The 19,841-nt window shown below is 38.2% G+C and overlaps 1 protein-coding gene across 1 annotated transcript in view; it reads left to right on the top strand.

Annotated features, from left to right (window-relative positions):
* Positions 1 to 220: 220 nt before the first annotated feature.
* cacna1ha (calcium channel, voltage-dependent, T type, alpha 1H subunit a) overlaps positions 221 to 19,841 on the top strand; it is a gene marked incomplete at its 5' end in the record, with an annotated part of 75,713 nt that continues 56,092 nt past the window's right edge. Inside the window, 8 exons of the mRNA XM_081383117.1 lie at positions 221 to 313; positions 1,664 to 1,797; positions 2,145 to 2,242; positions 9,417 to 9,576; positions 10,862 to 11,174; positions 13,508 to 13,600; positions 14,357 to 15,134; positions 17,250 to 17,605. Of these exons, the coding sequence (XP_081239243.1) occupies positions 221 to 313; positions 1,664 to 1,797; positions 2,145 to 2,242; positions 9,417 to 9,576; positions 10,862 to 11,174; positions 13,508 to 13,600; positions 14,357 to 15,134; positions 17,250 to 17,605 (2,025 nt within the window). The remainder of the gene's footprint in view (positions 314 to 1,663; positions 1,798 to 2,144; positions 2,243 to 9,416; positions 9,577 to 10,861; positions 11,175 to 13,507; positions 13,601 to 14,356; positions 15,135 to 17,249; positions 17,606 to 19,841) is intronic.

Below are 19,841 nucleotides of genomic sequence, written 5' to 3'. Positions count from 1 at the left end.
TAATGTCCTTGAATTTTTTGCAAATCCGTAGTGTTGTTTGCTCTAATTTGTTAAACTAATTTTCTCTAACTAAGGGATCAATAAAATCAATATTGGTGTTTACTATCTATGTAGTTTTTATGTTCTGTGCAATGAGCTAAACACAATCCAGAAACCATGACTATATTATATCTGTGATAAATTTCCTTGACTCTTGTGCACATGGTTTGAGCATGTGAGCATGCTGGTGATTCTGTTGAACTGTGTGACTCTGGGCATGTTCCAGCCATGTGATGACCTCAAGTGCCAGTCTGAGTGGTGTATCATCTTACAGGTAAGTCTCGCTCCAATTTACTATGAGAGATGGACTCTGAAAGCTCATTATATGATAATGTTCCTTCAAACATCATTCAAAGATAGTGTTTCATAAAAGTTTTGGATAGAAAGATTGAATTGAATTGTATATACTGTAGATATTAAATTGCACAAAATGGCATCAAACCAAATGGCCTCTGCAATCAAATGTCGTTAGAGCTTTTCTCAGAACTAGCTTCACTTTTCTGAGCCATTACTTCAAATCAAACTAGTTTCAATGTAATTTTTAGTGGATGTATGAAGATCAAACAGGCGTCCTAGAATAACAGCCATTGTTCATCACATGTTAGACTAACATGGTCCATGTTTAATTTTTTTGTCTTTAATTGGTTTATCCATATTTTTCATCATTTGAAACCTAACAACCTTTCCTTGTCTGCATGACATTCATGGATTTTATGTGTGCATCAGGGTATAGTGAATCAACTAATACTAAAGCAATACAACATTTTATTTCAGTTAGTTGGCAAGGCAACATTAGCATAAACATCTAGTTTAACTTTATGTACTAAAATAACTTTTTAAAAAAAGGAAAGAAACAAAAAAAAGGTCAAATTGATAAAGAAAAAAATTTATTCAAAATATTAATAAAAACTATAATAGTATCTAAAATATAACTGGTGTGGATGTCTAAAATACTTTTTGGGGCCACAATACATCAGAATTCACATTTTAGTCTTAAAACGATTAGTTACCCTTTATTTTATCTGTTTATTTTATCAATTTTGTGTCCAATGTCTGTTTTTAGGACTGTCCCACCATAGACTTGGCGTTAAGCCCATGTTTTGTGGCACAAACCTTTGCCAGATATCAGAGACTGAAGCATTTTGCTTCCTTAGTTTTGTAATTCTCTGTAATCCTGCCCACGCTCCCACCAAAGTGAGCTGGGTTGTATATATGGTACTGTGGGAAATTTTTATGTCCAGAAGAGCCTGACAACAGAATCGGCAGGATTTCGGAGATCGGGTCAGCTGAGGCCAGAGCTGAAAATACTACATAACATGAATCATAGCTGATCTTCTCGCTCTCTCCCTGTAAAACTCTCAAATGGTGCCCAAATTTATATACACACATTTTTGAAGTTCTTAGCCTGTACAGAGGCCCTAAAGCGACATGGTGATGGGGAAAAAAGGGATGAGAGGAAACAATTATATTTCAATGCTTTTGCGTTCTTTCACAGGGCAAAAATGGTGCACGCAAATGCAAAAGCATTGAAATATAATAGTTTTTCCCCCATCTCATGTTCTGCCTCCTACGTAAAATGTCTGTCCTTTTGTATGATTAAAAATACTGTGGTTTTTGTCCTCAGGCATTTGATGACTGCATCTTCGCCTTCTTTGCTGTGGAGATGGTCATCAAAATGATAGCCCTGGGGATTTTTGGATCAAAGTGTTACCTTGGCGATACATGGAACCGCCTGGACTTCTTCATTGTCATGGCAGGGTGAGGAAACCTGTCTCTTTTCTCACTTGTCACTCGTGCATTCAGCCATTATCACCACGGTAAAGCTGGTCAAGAGGGACCCGCCGCTCGATTTACAGACCGTCAGTTGGGAAATAGAATTACTGTGAGATTTTTCAGCGCTACGTCATTAACCGTTTAAAAAACATTCCCCTTGTTGTTTAAATTGACCTTTAAATTGACACGAGTGATGAACACATCAAGTCTTCTTTTTTAAAACCACTTTTCTTTCATTATCCTCACGTAAGATCGACAAAAAGAAAGGTTATAGAGATTGACCTTTAGTGTCTGACTCTTGCAGTACGTTTCCTCTGCTCTGCTTCCTCCAGGATGATGGAGTATTCACTGGACGGTCATAACGCCAGCCTGTCAGCCATCCGGACTGTGCGAGTGCTCAGGCCCCTGCGAGCCATCAACAGAGTGCCTAGTAAGTGTCTTTCATGCTGGAAAATCCTGATAAAATGATGCATTTATGGTCAATGATTGGTTCAAGGTGGCTTAAACATATTGATCAATCAGGTTAAGTCGACTGGGTCACCTTGGCTGAGCTGCTGGGGATCCAAGGTGATTAATCACATGACATTTACGGCTCAGAGAATATTTCTAGGAGAATATTTTTCTCTGCTATGAATTTCCTTTGCAGCAACAAACTAGCTATTATACTCCAGAAAACCAGCTTTAACCACCTGAGGCTGCTATGACCTGGTTTTTCCAGCAGGCTGATCTTTGGCTGCTGATGCTACCTGCCTCTCAAAGACATTGTTATGTGTCATTTCATCTGTGATGAAAGGAGAAAACAGCTGCCTGATCTATGACATGTGAAGCAGAGATCATCTCAGACAAACACGTGATGAGCCTGTGTGCAGGAAAGACAACTTACAGAACACACTAGTCTATAAATTACCCAGCAGAACATGTCCCTCAAACGAGAGGCGTATTTCTTTCAGTAATGAGCCTCTGTGTGACGGACTGACAGTTATATTTGATCTCCTAGATCCTATAAGATAAAACAATGAGTCCCATAATGTGTCCCATAAGTCTAAGGGAAAATAAAATTACACTTGTGTCCCCTTTGTCTCTGTTTACTGTTAACAGACTTTTACAAAGGCAAGTGTCATATATATAGACAGTGCCATTTAAAACTTTGGGAATGGTTAGATTTTTTTAATGTTTCTGAAAGAAGCATCTCTTATGCTTTCCAAGGCTGCATTTATTTGATCAAAAATACAGTAAAAACAGTAATATTATGAAATATTTTAATTTAATTCATTATTATCATTATTAAAATGTAATTTAGTGATGGTAAAGCTGAATTTCTCCAGTCTTCAGTTGACATGATTGCTCAGAAATCATTCTAATATGATGATTTGCTGCTCAAGAAAAATTTATTATTATACCATGGTCTGTCTGAATACTAAATTCTGATTGGCTTTGCAATAAAATGCAAAGCTAGTTCCAAGTCAGTTTAATCAGCATTCTATATTAAAGGTGCTCTAAGCGATGTTGGGTAATGTCACTTCTTGTTGACGTTCAAAGTACTGTCAAACAAAACGGAGGCTAGCTCAACCCTCCCTCCTCCTCATCCCGTCCACATCCCCCCCCCTTCCGTGCTTCCTGAAACAGTCATGAACCATTTAGAAAAAACAAACTGGATTTACCCTCCTGTCCAGCAAAAACAGAGCCACCTGAATGTCGGATTGGAAGCCCTTCTGCTGGCGGAGTTCTCGCCACCTTTTGAATGCTTTTCCGATGTAAATTCGGAACTTCGCGTTCATTCTCCTTTTCCCTCTTCTTTGTTATTTGTTCATCGGACCATCGTCTCTTTGGTCGTGTGTTGGCCATATCAAAATGTGCAAGAATATAAAATTTTAGTCGTTATGTTAGTTGTTGTTAGGACATCTCCCCTCTAGCTACAGTAACTTCCCTCTTCATGCTTCTCTCTCCACCACTCCCCACACCCCCCTTCATGTGCACGCGCACTAACCCACAACCCCCACCCCCAAATCATTCTTGTCGGTTATTGGCTGGAACACTGTTTATGTTTCGTGGTCTAGGCTGGGCCAGTTTAAGATATCTCATTAAAACTAGCAGAAGTGGGAGGGGTAACTCAGTTTGTGCATCGCCGTCACCCTCCTGTCGTCATGTGTGTATTACATTGCTTCCTGATATCACTTGTGCAAACACATATAACCTATTATGTCTGGTCGAACGATGTATTAATTAACTTCAGATTGGATTGTGTTGGTAATAGGCACTTACCTAACGCTAGAAGATGTTTTGTGCCTCTAATAAGTGCTTTCGATCTTCTGAATGCTTTTCAAGCGTTTCCGTACTTGAAAAAACGCAAAAAACTACTTTTAAACACAAAATGACGAAATACATACATATTTACAGCTGGTCTATTCGCTAATGCAAGATCTAACGAGTTGTAGCTGATGAACGTAACCACCATTTTAACCCTTCCAGTCAAATTAAGCACTGCAAACATCAATGACAGCTTTAACGTGTCAGTGCTGCATGCAAATGACCATGGTATTGACCTTATTTAGAGCAGCGCCATGACAGGTATGAAAGCGAGGCTGTGAGGGATAGACTTGCCATGTTTTCATTGGCATCCACTGTAAAACGTTGATAAAGCTCCTAGATCACTTTTTTTCCACAGCTCATGTTGTCTGGAGTTAGATTGTCTTGGAAGGATATGTTTGCAGTGTTTCATCAGCAGAACAATCCAAAAGCCCATTAAATAACAGTACAACCCTCTGAAGAGATGTATGTTTGTCCCTCACAGCCTCGCTTTCATTCCCGTTAAATATCTAAGATGGCGCTGCTGTGAATAAGGTCTATAAGCAGGATAATCCACGGCTAGCTGTGAATTAAACGATTTGAAAGCACTCTGCTTTGCTTCGGGTGCTTCTTTGCCTCCAATATTAAAATTGTTTAATGCACAGCTAGCATTGCATTATCCCTTACTAATTATCAATGTTGAAAACAGTCGGTCTGCTGTTCAGGGAAACCCTGATACATTTACATTGAATAGAATGCTCAAAAGAACAGCCTTTATTTGAAGTTTTTTTTTTTTTTTTGCATCCTTGCTGAATTTAAGTATAAATTTCTTTCAGAACAACATTTTTATATAGACTTCCATAGATAGGTATATATGTATATAGGTGTGGTATATAGACTTAAAAATCTTGACAGCATACTTTATATAAAATGTTTTTATGCACTGCAAAAAACTAACCCCCAATTTGTTTCTTTGCAGTGTTTTTAGGGAGCAAACTTTTAGTCCACTTGAATTTCAAGATTCCCTGGGCAGTGCACTCACTACTAAACTAGGGGGTGGATTGAGACACACCCCTGGAGCTGTAGATTTTAAGTATGAGTAAGTCTGCTCCACCACATCAGCTTTAATGACTTTGCTGTTGCCCAGATGGAAGACGAGATATCGTGATTTATTTGTCTCGGCGGAGTGTTGCCGCCAGCAGGAGTGCTTTTAGTATGCAATGATATTACTATTCGCTGGAGCGAATTGTGGATGTTAGTTTGAGTGCATGTGTGCGTCTCCATTGTTTTGTTATTGCCGACATGCCGTAATTCAAATACCAAGCTAGAAATGCTTGGCAGAGCGATTCTCTATCTCCCCTCTATCTGTTTACCAGAGAGCGAGTTAGCATGTTCATCCTCTTCCAATGACCACGCTTTTCTCTAGGGGGCTCATTAGAGTGTCCGAGCGACGCTGTTGCTCCACGCTGTCTTTGGTGGGAGGGATGCAGGCCATCGAGATGATGTTCGCACTCAGACAGGCCCATTTAAAGCCCTCTCCTCCCCATATCATACACTTAAATTACATCAGCCACACACACCCACATCAAACACATTAGTCACACGGATCCACCGGATGAATCGCTTCTCTCCTGGGTCACTTCTCTCAATGATGTTTGCTGATGTTTTTATGCGCGTTTGAGAGAGCAATGCAGTGTCTTTTTGCTGCTTTTCACCATTGTTGTGTCATCTCAAGAAAGCAGAGTGATAGACAGGACTGTTTCATCTTAAATGAGAATGAGTACCTGTAGGTAACAGGTTATTCATTCTGCATGAAATATGCTGAACGTTGATACTCTCTGGCTTATCCATTCTGTCAGTTTTTACACACCGGTCTGTTTTGATAACTGAGCCATGTGATACAACTGAATTACATATGCATCCATGCCTGCACTTTTGCTCTTTGGTTTGTTTTTTGTCAGGGCTGTCAATTGATTAATATATTTGATTGTAATTAATAACACATAATCTCACAAAAAATACATAACATGGACACTTTATGTTTCAATTGCAGCAAAATATATGTGCACTACAGAGATTATCTCACTTGCACAAAAATATCATCTGCATATTATTCAATGATGAAATAACTTTATGGACCCCCCACCATCACATACTTAATAGATTATACTTGTAAAAATTACTTTTGTCCCCTTAGACCAACCTTAGGCTCATTGGAAAAACATACCTCTTCCAAAATGTTTGCAAAACTAAAAAAAATACATATACATGCAATTCACTGCAGTTTCTAGCTGAAATGAGCACTAGTGACAGTAAAACACCAACAACTTAATTTCCACTCTCTGAACATTTCATTTCCGAACAACCAACTATAATATATTGCCATAATCACGTTCATATGAGAAAATTAAACACTTTTAGCACCACTTTCTGGACATTTCACTTCGAAAGTGTTGCAAAATTTTCCCAACGATCCTAGGTTGCCTCTGACAATCATCTAATGTTTGTTTTTACAAATTACATTTCACTTCTGCAGCGGGGAATTTTTGTTTTATTTTGATAGTTCACCTAGGAAAGACAATTAATAAAACCCTTGAATTAATTATACTAATCATTAATTCAGTTTTAATCAATTCTAACGTAAAAACTTTTGAATCACAGAATAGAATAAAACCGTTATAATGTCAGATTTAATGTGTTAACTGTGTGTAATAAAAATAACAACATTAGAGTTGAATTAAACACATATGTTATTGTGCTAAATTTGACAGCCATTGTTTGTATTCTTTAGGACAGTGTAATATTTAACTGCCTGAAAGTTCTGGTGTGAGTTTATATAAGCATGTGAAATACATTCCTTAAGCTTTTCCTATTATGGTAATTCTCAGCACTACATTAGAATTCTGCATCCACTCTCAAGAAAATGTGAGTGTTCCTTGCCTGCAAAACAATGATACTGTAAGGTGTTGCCAGGGCATTGCTACTTGGTAGCTAAGGTGTTTTGGGAGGGTTGCTAATGTGTTCTGACCGGTTGTTAGCACATTGCTATGTGGTTGCTAGGGACTTGCTATGTGGTTGCTACTGTGTTCTGAGTGGTGGTTAGCTTTTATTAGTGATTGTGGGAATGGATTTGGGTTTTTGTTCAGTGGTCTAAATTTTCCATTCAGGTTAGACTCAGTCGGTCCCTCCGGTCCCTCAGCAGAGCACTTAAAATATGCAATTTGTCTGCTCTGTCGAGCATTATTACACGTGGGACCAATTTAGGTTAAAGGTGTCATTCTACAACATAAGGGCCCAGTTTCACAGACAGGGCTTAGATCAAGCCAGGATTAGGTCTTAGTTCAATTAGGGCATTTAAGTAGCTTTAATAAACGCGCCTTAGAAAAAAAACTTCACTGGTGTGCGTCTTGAGACAAAACAATGGCATTTTATTTTAAGATATGTCAGTGCAAGTTGCTTTCAGTTAAAACAGCTCAAACATGCATTTTAGTCTGGGACTAGCTTACAGTAAGTGTGTGAAACTGAGGGAAGGTTTGCCATTTGATTTACTTTACACTATATACACTGTAGAAAATGTTTTAGGTTCTCTTAACTATTGTTCTAAAAAAATGTCCTAAGTAACATTACTTTGCTTTGTCAATTTTAATTTGTTCATTCACTAAATGCAGACAATAAATTCATTAAATTCATCAAGTCAGCTACATGTAACCGAGCTGTATCAAAAGGTCACACTTTACTCCCGACTATGCCACAGACTATAAAACCTCAAGCCCCCAAGCAGTGAAGAAAGGGTAAGACTCTGACCCCAGAGGACAGATACTCCCACTCAGGCTGACTCCTGGAACACAGAGAAAAGAATCAAAAAATCCCCTTTGAACAATTACACAAAATAAACCTTAGCGGTGGGCTCAACCTTATCCCAGGTTTTAAAATCACACACTTAAACCAAGTACAAGAGTACAACATAAACACAAAGCCAAAAAAACAATACAAAACTAAACAAAGTATACATAATAAAACTAAAATAAACCATAAGCAAAATAGCAGGGCCTAGACATCAGAGGTCCATATGTACACAGATCCACAAGAAAACAACTGTACCGTACTCCAAAAGTGGAACGAAAACCAAATTCAACGTCATATTCCTCACTGCTATTAGGCTAAATATGGCGGCGTCAACCCCGAAATTGAACCCTATATATATATTTCTGTCAGAACCACTATCGTCAAATACGATTGGCAATTGCATACAGTTAGGATTGGCGGTATGGTTCTGTTCTGGGCAAGAACTCCCTGCGCATCCATGCAGCCTAGCATGGATAAGAGCAGGGAGAGTAGCAATAACCCCCCTTAGGGTAAACAGAACAGGACCAACAAGAATGTATTGCAGATATCATAAATCCAAGATTTTAAAGTACAACATGATTCAAGAATTTAATACCATACTGACTGGACAAGAGGAGGAGCTGGGGATGGAGGAGGGTAATTAGGGTAATTATATATATATATATATATATATATATATATATATATATATATATATATATATATATATATATGTACACACATTCAAATGATTTAAACGCGGAAGAAGAGGCAATAATCGGCCCACGCACGCTGTTATCTGTGCGCACAGCCTCACACACTCGAAGCGCGTGCACGCAGAGAGAGAGAAAGAGAGGGAGAGAGGGAGGCTCGTTTCAGGCAGTGCTTGAACACCAAATTGATTCCTCTTTTGCGTTTACTTAAGCTTGAACAGACACATACACACAAAATTATGTCAAAATATCCTTCTCAACAAGCATTCTTCCGGTAATGTCATAAGTGAACAGTTGAGAAAGAAACCGGATGTGTGTCAGTATATTCGGTCCGTGCATTCGGTCTTAAAGTGACAGCAGGCTAATATTCCCTGTCTGTGTCATTAATGTTAATAAAATAAACATAAAAACAACATCATCATCATCTATCCTCGCTCATGACTCCTCAAGAAACTTCCTCGCTCCTCGTTCCTTGCGGTGCAGTTAGAGAATTGAGATGTCCTTCAAGATGGCTGAATCGAATCAAAGATGTTCGATTGGATTCCGGTCACAGGTTTGAGGACATACAGTAGGAGCGAGGAAACAAGGAAGCATCAATTGAGAGTATTGAGAAGCACCCATTGTCTGATTAATCCATACACTGGTCTATCCACAATTTATACTGGTACTTTCAAAAATAAAGCATTGGATGTTATGCAAACCATAAAAAGCAGTATGGAGTTAGCACAGGATAATTAAAATGCTGTTGCGTCTGTGTTCTCTTGTGCCTTTGTATTTCAGGTATGAGAATACTGGTGACTCTGCTTCTTGATACTCTGCCTATGTTAGGCAACGTCCTCCTGCTGTGCTTTTTTGTGTTCTTTATATTCGGCATTGTCGGGGTGCAGCTGTGGGCTGGACTTCTTCGGAATCGGTGTTTCATGCCAGCTGACGTGAAAGCGTAAGTACTGTCCTGCTCTTATCTAATCGGCAGCCTACTTCCCCTCTTCTCCTCTTTTACCCTCTCTCCGCTGGGAGCATGTCAGCGCTATCAACATGATCCAAAGTGGCAGCCAACTGTTGCCAGCAGCAATGGCATTTCAGCCACTGACAGTCTTGTAAACTGAGCATTGCACCTTGGTGTCAAATCAGTGCTGAGCATTGGTCCCCGAGCACTGAAGGTACACACACCTCCAACAAAGGTACAAGAGTAAAACAACATTACATAAGAAAAGTATTTAGAGGCATTGATGAGTACAGACTGCAGTCGCCAAAATGGATTGAATTATAAATCGTATATTTTGATGTAATGGGACAAATTGGTGCTCTGTAAGTGCATGTGTTTGTGTAATGGCCCCTGTGATTCAAGGGGCCATTACGCAAACATTTTCCTCAGCCAGTTCTTATTTAGCATGAAATATGAGCTAGTGAAATGTCCTGTTCTGAAGTGTTTTTGCTGAAAGTTTATTTTCATTTTATTGAGATTAAATTAAATTAAGCACTGCATATGATGGCGGTAAAAGCAGAGTTTTGACCCGGTTCAGCCCTTACATGCATTCAGTTGATTTAATTTTTTCTTAGCCATACCATTTGTGACATGATATTCTCAGGCCTTCAATGGCATCAGAGTATATATTGTTTTAATAGCAATGTTTGACAGTCATGTTCTGTTTTAAATTTAATTTGTTATATGCTTGGGGGCTCCAGGCTCCCCAATGATGTGCATATAAAATGATAATAGCAATTTTAACAAAATAACTTATTTTCCCTTTAAATCTTATACTTCTTAATTTAAACATATCAGGCGGACGAATCAATGACAAGCAAGAGTGTCCATGATAAAGAAAAGGAAAAAATAATTTAAAACACATTTTCCAAATTTGTTGAAATGTATTCTTTGTGTCCGGTTGGTTTCAGATGGTTTTAAACAATGTTTATACAATTTTCAAGTTTACATTTAATTCATGAATATCATACTATTTTGGAGGAATCCCCCCACATGACATTTTACAACCTGAACCAACCTTGGCTTGTCATAAAAAGGACACATATTGGATATTTTAAGAGACTTATTGACCTTGGCACGCAGTCCTGAGGTTCTGCAGGGGTCCTCAGTCTCATGTACAGTAAATGACTAATGTAAAGATAAGGAAGAAGCTGTGGTCTCTGAGCATAATGTGTCAATTACAGTCTGTTATATATATATATATATATATATATATTTCGCATTGTATGTGTTTCCACAGCCTTTATAATCTGTCGTTCATGAGTCCGTACTACATGAATGAAGACGGTGAGGACAACCCCTTCATCTGCTCCACCAATAAGGAGAACGGCATGCTGCGCTGCAGTGAGGTGCCCCACCTCAAGGAGGGTGTTGAGTGCACTTTAAATGCATCTCCAGCGGGACATGCCTACTCGGGCATGGATGGGGCCAGCAACAGCAGCTGTGTTAACTGGAACCAATATTACAATGTGTGTGAGGCCGGGGAGATCAACCCACACAAAGGGGCAGTGAACTTTGATAACATTGGATATGCCTGGATTGCGATATTCCAGGTACGTTCCTCTTGAAATGGTGTTCTGATCAGTTCTGTAGTCCAGATCTTTTTTTCACATCACTGATGCTCTTTTTGTTGAACGCTGTGGGAATGGAAATGCATTATGGCCCTTTCAGACAGGACACGGAATGCGCTGCGCTACGCTATGAAATCCATTTATCTTCTTTTTCCTGAAAGTCAAAGGCCCTAGTTATTCCAAAGATAGAATAGGCTTTTTACAACTTTTTATTGCTTGATTTTCTTCTTGAAAAGACAAAGTCTTGTTAAGCACGCTCCAACCACACCAAATAATTGAATCTCCACTGAGAAAATGTCTGTTTTAGTCATTTCTGCCCCTTTCTCGGAAGGAGCTCTGCAAAGTGATGAGATTTTTCGATGGGAGAGTGCTATCTTTTATCACAGCCTGTGGAAATTAAATAAGAAAAGAATAAGCGTCACGCTGCATATTAACTCATCAGTACTTTCAATCCATCCTCATCAGCAGAGTTGAATCACCACAGACGGACTGATGGCACAGACCTCTGTTAAAGAGTATTTTAATATGCGCAGTCATGCCTTTGGTGGAGGGCCCACCGTACGGACATACAGCGAGAACTATGTTTCATTCTGTGGAAATGATTGTCGGTCTCATTTGTCCGATCATTACAAGTGGGTCAGTCACATGACGTCCCTTTTGGCTGGGCTATAATGACTGGAAAGGTTATGCAATTATAAAAGAGGGCGTTTTCATCTGTGTCAACATGAGATTTTAATAAGATCTGGATTGTACTCATAAGATGACACCCCCGAGAGCAGGTTATTCCCTTTTATGTCCAGATAAGCCTTCTTATATAATGGTTACTATAAAATTAAACTTACATATACCATGCCATAATTCTTTTTTTTTTTTTCTTTTTTTTTTTTAGAAACTATATTTGTTTTAAAGTTGTTTCAGATCCAGACTTACAGTCTTCAAAAATAAAAATCGATCATAAAAAAATAGGTTTTACATTTTAAGAATGGAGTCATGAATTGTAACATGAATAATATTTTAGGATTTAATATTTATTGTGTGAAAATGGATTTTGATCAATTTATATATAGAAAATGAATGAAATTCAAGGTAGATTTCACCTGTGAGCAAAATATTTTTACTGTCTATTTGTAATTTGGCAGATATTTTGCTAAATTATGTTAAAAGTTTGAAAATATTAGTTAATTGTGTGTGTTTGGAATGCATAAAATGCTATCTATTAAAGTTTACTTAGCCACAAGCCGGCAGTTTTATTCTAAAAAATGTTTCAAAATTAAACACCTGCCACATAAGGAAATATTCAAGGATATTAGTGCTATGACCAGCTGAAAACAATCCAAGTAACACGTTTTTGTTAGTCTGACATCCAATAAATCCTGAGCCCAAATGGACTCAAGCAATATTTTGAAATTATGCCTGGCTGTTTACAGTATGTAAAAAGAGGCTATAATAAATGATGTAAAATTGTGTGTCTAGCAGTACAGTCCCATTTGCAAAATGTAAATGTGGTCCCATTTGCAAAATGTCAAAAATGTAAAAGTTTTGAATCAGCTATTTTAAAGCCAACTGTGTGGATCCACTGCGGAAATCAAGAAAGAAGATTTATGTTTTTGTTTTTATGTGAACAACAGAAATTTGTCTCTTGTTAGACAGCATAGAAAGAATGAGAAAAACGGGGGTTCACACATGAGGTCTAATGCTAAATGATACAGCTGGATGGGAATGAAATGCAGTGCTGCAGGCGCAGAGCTTCCAAAGCAAATGATTCAATGCTAATAGACGTAACCCTGCGCTACTACTTTTACTGCAATCAAACTAACAATCAGACCTCTGGCATCACTCTGTACCATGAAGACTTTGCTATATTTCTCTTTGATTTGTATGTCTTTATCTATAAAAACAACAACACACACATTCAAAATTAATCCCTGGGAAGAAACAACTCTTTTTCAAGAGCTTTAGTGTCTAACAGTGCTCAAGATAAAAAATTAGACATGTCTTAATCTGAGGTAAGGTGATTTATTGAAACTTTACCTCAGGTCAAGGTGTATTACTTGGACTCTACATTTGAATGTGTTTGAACTCAATTATAATTTTCAAAAACCTCCAGAAAAAAAAAAATACAATAAACTTGCAGGCTTTCCATTCCCCAGACAAACTCTTAAAACTCAGTGTTTGAGCCACCAGCCATCTGCACAGTTGGAAATGTGAGCCAGGCCCCTGAGACTGTTATTGTGCTGAGCCAAGCTCAAAATAATGATCACTTGAATCTTACAGCTCACAGCATTTCTCTTAATTTCTCTTCTGTTTTTTTGCAGGTTATTACTTTGGAAGGATGGGTGGACATCATGTATTACGTCATGGATGCCCACTCCTTTTACAATTTTATATATTTTATATTACTTATTATAGTAAGTATACTCTAATTGAAGGTATTTCATAATGTCGGCCTGTTTCACACTGTATACATGAATCGAGTGCAATAACAGGAAAGTGGAATTTTCTGAATTTCAATTCAGACAAATTTAACAGGTATAACATTTCAGGAAAGGAAATGTTCCTCAACCCTGATCCATTCATTTGTTAAATATGAAGTAGTATACAAATTTCTACAAGTGACATTACAAATAGATTTATCTGTTTCTCAGTGTGACCTATGAAATCTTAAATTGAAATTTTGCATCCTATGAGTCGCCTTATTTTGGAATTCAAAGTCCTAAATTTGATTTTAAATTCAGGATATTGAATTGAGAATGAGTATAAAATTACAGTTCAGTTCCTGAGTTTGAATTGAGCAGAACCCCGGTTAATAGGGATGCCAAAATATACACAATCATACTAACACTGATAATAATAAGAAATGTTTCATGAGCATCAAATCAGCATATTAGAATGATTTCTGAAGGATCACGTGAGTAATGATGCTGAAAATTCAGCTTTGACATCACAGGAATAATTACATTTTAAAATATTTTTAAAAATATGAAATATTACTGTTAGTGAGCATAAGACCCTTCTTTCAAAAAAGAAATCTTGGCGACCCCAAACTTTTGAACTGTGGTGTACAGTATGTGCACCACTTACAGTACATGTGAGGTGTAAAACAGGCATTAAGGAGACTTCTCATGTTCATGATGGTGAACTACAATGACCTTTGTGTCCCTCAGGTGGGTTCCTTCTTCATGATCAACCTGTGCCTGGTTGTAATAGCAACCCAGTTCTCAGAAACAAAGCAGCGTGAGAACCAGCTGATGCAGGAGCAGCGAGCATGCTACCTCTCCAACGACAGCACCCTTGCCAGTTACTCTGAGCCGGGGAGCTGCTACGAGGAGATGCTCAGGTACATCAGCCACCTGTACCGCAAGGTGAAGCGCCGCGTTTCCCGCATCTACAACAACTGGCAGAGCAAGCGCAGAAAGAAGGTGAACCCCAACAGCGTGCTGAGTGGAGGAGGAGGCACTGGCGGCGGCGTCAACGGTCACAGCAGGCACAGAGGTGGCGGGAACTGGGTCCGTTCCATCCACAACCTCATCCAACAGCACCAACGACAGCACTGTCACCTCAGCAACGGCAGCCCCAGTCCTGTGGTCTCTACGGGGCCCGGCGAGGCTCTGGAAATGAGGTCTATCGCAACGGGGCCCCAACTAACTGTGTCCTCTCAGCCAACCGGCATGCACAATCTTTCTTCCAGGACTCAGTCAGTGCACAGCATTTATCAAGGTGACTTTCACGAGGCCCCACAAGGGCGATCGAGCGCAACAGTGGGCGTGCCGGCGCTCGGACGACTAAACGGGGGTATGAACTATCCAACCATCTTGCCCTCCCTCATCTGCAGCTATACAGGCAGCAGTTCTGCTGGGAAAGGGAGAGGGGAATCGGATGCAAATACAGGATGTGAAGCGATTGATCCCTTTGAGAAGCTGCACCAGCTCATGGGAGAACATAGTAAGTTTTTCATGGTCATTGTTTCCACTTGTTGTACTCACCCTGCACAGCCTGTTTCAGGCTAATGAAAGGCGTTCTATGAAGTGATTGTCGCGACAGAAAATCAATACCTTAAATGTTAAAGTCATTAACACAATCTTTAAAGGAGTGAGGCGGCAGCCAGCACTCCACTAGCAATTGTGGCCATCAAGCCCTTTGAAATTCTACATCAACCGTTGATTCCTCGTGTTAGACGGAGACAGCAGGCTTATTCTGTCACTGGAAGGAAAAGATCAGTTGGTTTTCAATGATTCAGACCGCTGGCGTTTCTAGTTGAGTAGTATTAAAGATTGAGTTCACCCAAATATAAAAAAATTAAACATTTTCAAACCCATATGAATTCATTTTTACCACAGCTCTCATTTAATCCACATTCACATATACATATTTCCACATTACTTATATCTGTAAAACATCTGGTTTTTAGAAATGTCACTAGTTTGATATCTATAAAACTATTTTAAGTTCACATTTTTAATTTGCACTCAAAAAAACTTGAAAGTAAGTTAAAATTCAAATACAAGTTTATGCACTATAGGCTGAGATGAATTTTCTGTATAATGTTAAGTCGGAATTGACATTAAAGGTTGAGTTTTGACTGTCTGACACCGAATAAGAGGCAAGACGCTGGCTTGTGTTCATACGGCACTTCAGGCAAATGTCCAAAATTATGAAAGATTTGGAAAATGTGAAAGATTTGAATGGAAATGCAGCAACTGGCTCATAATGGGGCATTGTTAAATGCAGAGGTGCAGATTTTAATTGAAAAATGACTAGGGATAGGGATAGTTCACCAAAAATGTACCTTCTTCTTTCCTTATGTCATATGAATTTTTTTCATTTGTGGAACATAAGAGAAGATATTTTGAGAAATGTCTTTTTTTTATATATATATACAGTACAATGGAAGTAAAATGTAACAAAACTGCTTGGTTTCCAACATAATTCAAAATCATACAGGTTTAGAGGTACAGTACATGATGATCAGTAAATGATTTTTCAGAATTTTCAATTTTGAGCGAACTATCGCTTTAAATTATGGCCTGTTCCACACATAAAACTATTGTATGACTTTAAAATAAAATATTATTTTGTTGGGTTTTGGTCAATTATTCCTTTAAATGTATGATACTTATATGAGTTCAAGTGACCAATTTACTGCAGGAGCAGTACATTTTGTCCCAGTACTATTCTTAATAGTACTACTATTTAGTGCATTTGGTTTTGCATTATATCGTTTGTTCAGCCCCAGATAATCAAGGCATCTCTTTCATGCCCAAGCCAGTTTTCATTTTTATATCAGTCTGTTGCAAAATGACTATTTGTGGATTTCTTTCAACATGAATGTGAACTGCATGTTTACTTCAAATTCACTGCCTCTGCCAGTGCCAGCAGTAATTTTTGATCGCTGCTCGAGTCACCTACACTTCAGCTCATTACCACAGTCTAAAGTGGGCCACGGTGTAAGATTAAGTCCTCAGGAAACACATTAGTATAAGAGTACAGCCACAAACATACTCTGATTGGACCAATTAGTTTTATTTAAAGTAGTGAGATCACAAGACCAAGAGAGGGCTTAAACAGAATGCATAGAGCACTGACTTGACTGTGGCTAGAAAAGTAAACTAATAGACTAACTAGTTGAAGTAACTGGTTTTATTGGTTTGACTAGTAAAGTGGTACAAATTAGGTCCAGATATGTGTAATCATTCAAATAAGTGACCTCACAATAAACATTAGGTTAATTGTAAGGTCTGTTGATGTTTGAGTTATACGCCAGGTAGAATAAAGCATGTGAATGATTTAGATATCATGTTTCTCCTGAGAAATGTCCTCAATCCAGAAGGAAGTAATGCACAACAGCAACAGATAAATTAGCAATCAGTGTTAGGGAATGTTACTTTTAAAAGCAGTTAAGCATTACAAATTGCATTATAAAAAATAAATAATTATGTTACAGTGTTACTTTGTATGTGAAGTAATGTTTGGAAAACAATAATGTAATGTATTCCTTAATGTATTGAAATGCATGAAACGCAGTAACTTGTTGACTGATAGTGTTTTTCCCCCATGTAGGCCACAGTCGTGTGCTGTTGCAGATAGCTGGTGTGGTGCCCACTCAGTTGCTTCTTGAGCTCCTGAGTTGCCCGTATTGCTCAAGGGCCCTGGAGACCATGGATCTGGAGCTCGGTGATTCAGACTACTCCAGATCAGAAGGGGACATGGTGTACGAGCTCTCCGATGGAGCAGAGTTAAAACCCAGACATGTATTCCATCATAAAATACTGGAGAAGCGTAACCGCCTGGCTCAGTTCTGGGAGGACTTCCGGGACAGATTGACACGCATAGTGGATAGCAAATACTTCAATCAAGGGATTATGATTGCCATCCTTATCAACACCTTGAGTATGGGGATTGAACACCATGAGCAGGTGAGTGCAAGTGTGGGTTCCTTCATGAATTTTCTGGACGCTTACATTGCTTTAATAGAAATGCTGCAAGGACAATGTATTTTTGTTGGCCAAAAACCAAAAACAAGTAATTAGTTTTGCACTTCCGGGTCTGTTGGCATGAAAACAATGGGTTTTTAATGGGCTTTTGGCTAAACGCTTGCAATTAGGTCTTTGGTTAACAAAAGCATTTATTCATTTTACTCCGCCCAAATAGCAGTGCTTCGCCTTCTGAGAATATAGTTCCCATTATGTATATGGTTAGAAGATGACTGTGTCTCATGTGACCTTGTTATTTGTTAATAAATAACTAATAATTAATAACTGTTAAAGCTCCAATATGTAGGGATTTTGTAATAAAATTTCCAAAAATAACTTGCACAGTGTGATATATTTCCTCCAGTTATGTACTTACAATATCTCAAAAGTCTCCAAAGATTTTTTATTTCAGAGAAATTCCGATTTTAAATAACTGGCCGTCCCGGAAAAGAAATGTCGCGCCTCAGTGACGCAATGTCCGCTCTCTCTATCCTTCTTTCCGGTGTGGACCATGTGATAGGATATTCCACCACACCGGATTTTTTTTTTTTTTTTTACAACTTTATTGAGGTTTTTTTCTTATCACAATAAACAATAAAGACATCTGACAAAGAATAAAAAAAGGAATAAAATAAAAAATATGACCCACCACACCGGAATATCGCATGGTCAAATGCGGAAGTGGTGGTTAAAGCGTTATAGCCATAGACTGTATGGTTATAGCTGTTATGGATTACGAACTCTTTGGCGAGTATTGAAGTGCCAACAAAACGAAAGCGTCCATATTCGGATACACGCGGAGTCACGGACTGTGTGACAAACGGAGGAATAAAACCCGGATAAATATCGTCAGGCGTTTTCGAGATGGAGAGAGCTGCGCGTCTGGACTTGTCAGAGACTCTCTCGCGAGTGTATTGAGACAGGTAAGACATGCAACTGTCAATAATAGCACTTATAAACAAAGTTATATTGCTCTTTGTACTTTGGTAAGGCTTTTTATCACGTGTGGTGACCGAGATTATGGCAGTACAATTACAATCGGAGATGATGTTAAAAAAAATATTTAGTCATTACTTGCAAATGTTCGTTCAAATTTACTTTTAGATATTGGTTTGAACACGTTAAACAACACGGCATTAACCATAAAAAACGTAAAACTGCACAACATTAACCAAACAAATCATTTGACAAATAGCTGTATGTTGTAACGGGATAGCCTAATATAGCATAACATTTCACGTCCCTTGCAGTTCATTAATTATGATGACATAAAATAATACGATAAGACATACAGGTAATACAAAAACGAATAAATTACCTCATCCGTGATCATGATTCATTAATTCCATTTAGATACATCGCTAGATGGTGAAAACGCATTATAAACCACATCTCCCATCGTCACCTCCTTCATAGCGTCATCAAGCTTCGCCTTTGTTATTGTTGGAAACTGCGCCCTCTTGTGGTCAAATACCAAAGTCACATACTGGAGCTTTAATAAGAAAACAAAAGTCATTTGCAGTTAAACTGACTATATAATAATGTATTCCCCAGCAAAATGTCATTGTGACACGAGCAGAGGTTAGCTATTTATTTATTTTTCATTTATAAACAGTGATGAGGATTCATAGCTTTATTGGGCAAACAGATCTCCTGGTTACATAACGGTGTTGTGCTGCAATGCACCTCTATCTCTCCTCACCATGTTGTTGGGATGTTACTACTTGTGGTTTCGCACCCAATCCTGTGGTTTGACATTTATCCAATCTGATAGAGGTCTCAAGGAATGTGTGTGGAAGCAGTACTGACATTTTCTACAGCTGGTATTGAGGATAATATTGATGAATTGAGTCTTGCGTATAAAACATAATAATTTTATGCAGGGGGAATAAAACATTTACCTACACTCTTGTAATAGTAATAAATACTTAATCTTGGATTTACAGTAAGGATGGCCCGATGGCCAACTGACGGGGTTTCGTTAATTGACTCAATTGACAAGATTTGAGACTTTTTTTTAACTTTTTTTATGCCTTGCAAACAGTGATGTACTTACTGTGGTTGTAAATTCGATTGATTTAAATGTCATAAAGTTTTACACAAAATTAAGTTTTGTAAAAATTTGGGTTATGCACAACAAACTGTATTCGACAAATTGGGTTATTTTACAAAGTGTAAA

Source organism: Scardinius erythrophthalmus (assembly GCF_964197995.2).
Source record: "Scardinius erythrophthalmus genome assembly, chromosome: 1".
NCBI lineage: Eukaryota > Metazoa > Chordata > Actinopteri > Cypriniformes > Leuciscidae > Scardinius > Scardinius erythrophthalmus.
Note: the sequence above shows the minus strand (reverse complement) of the source record. Positions and strands in the feature narration are given on the sequence as shown.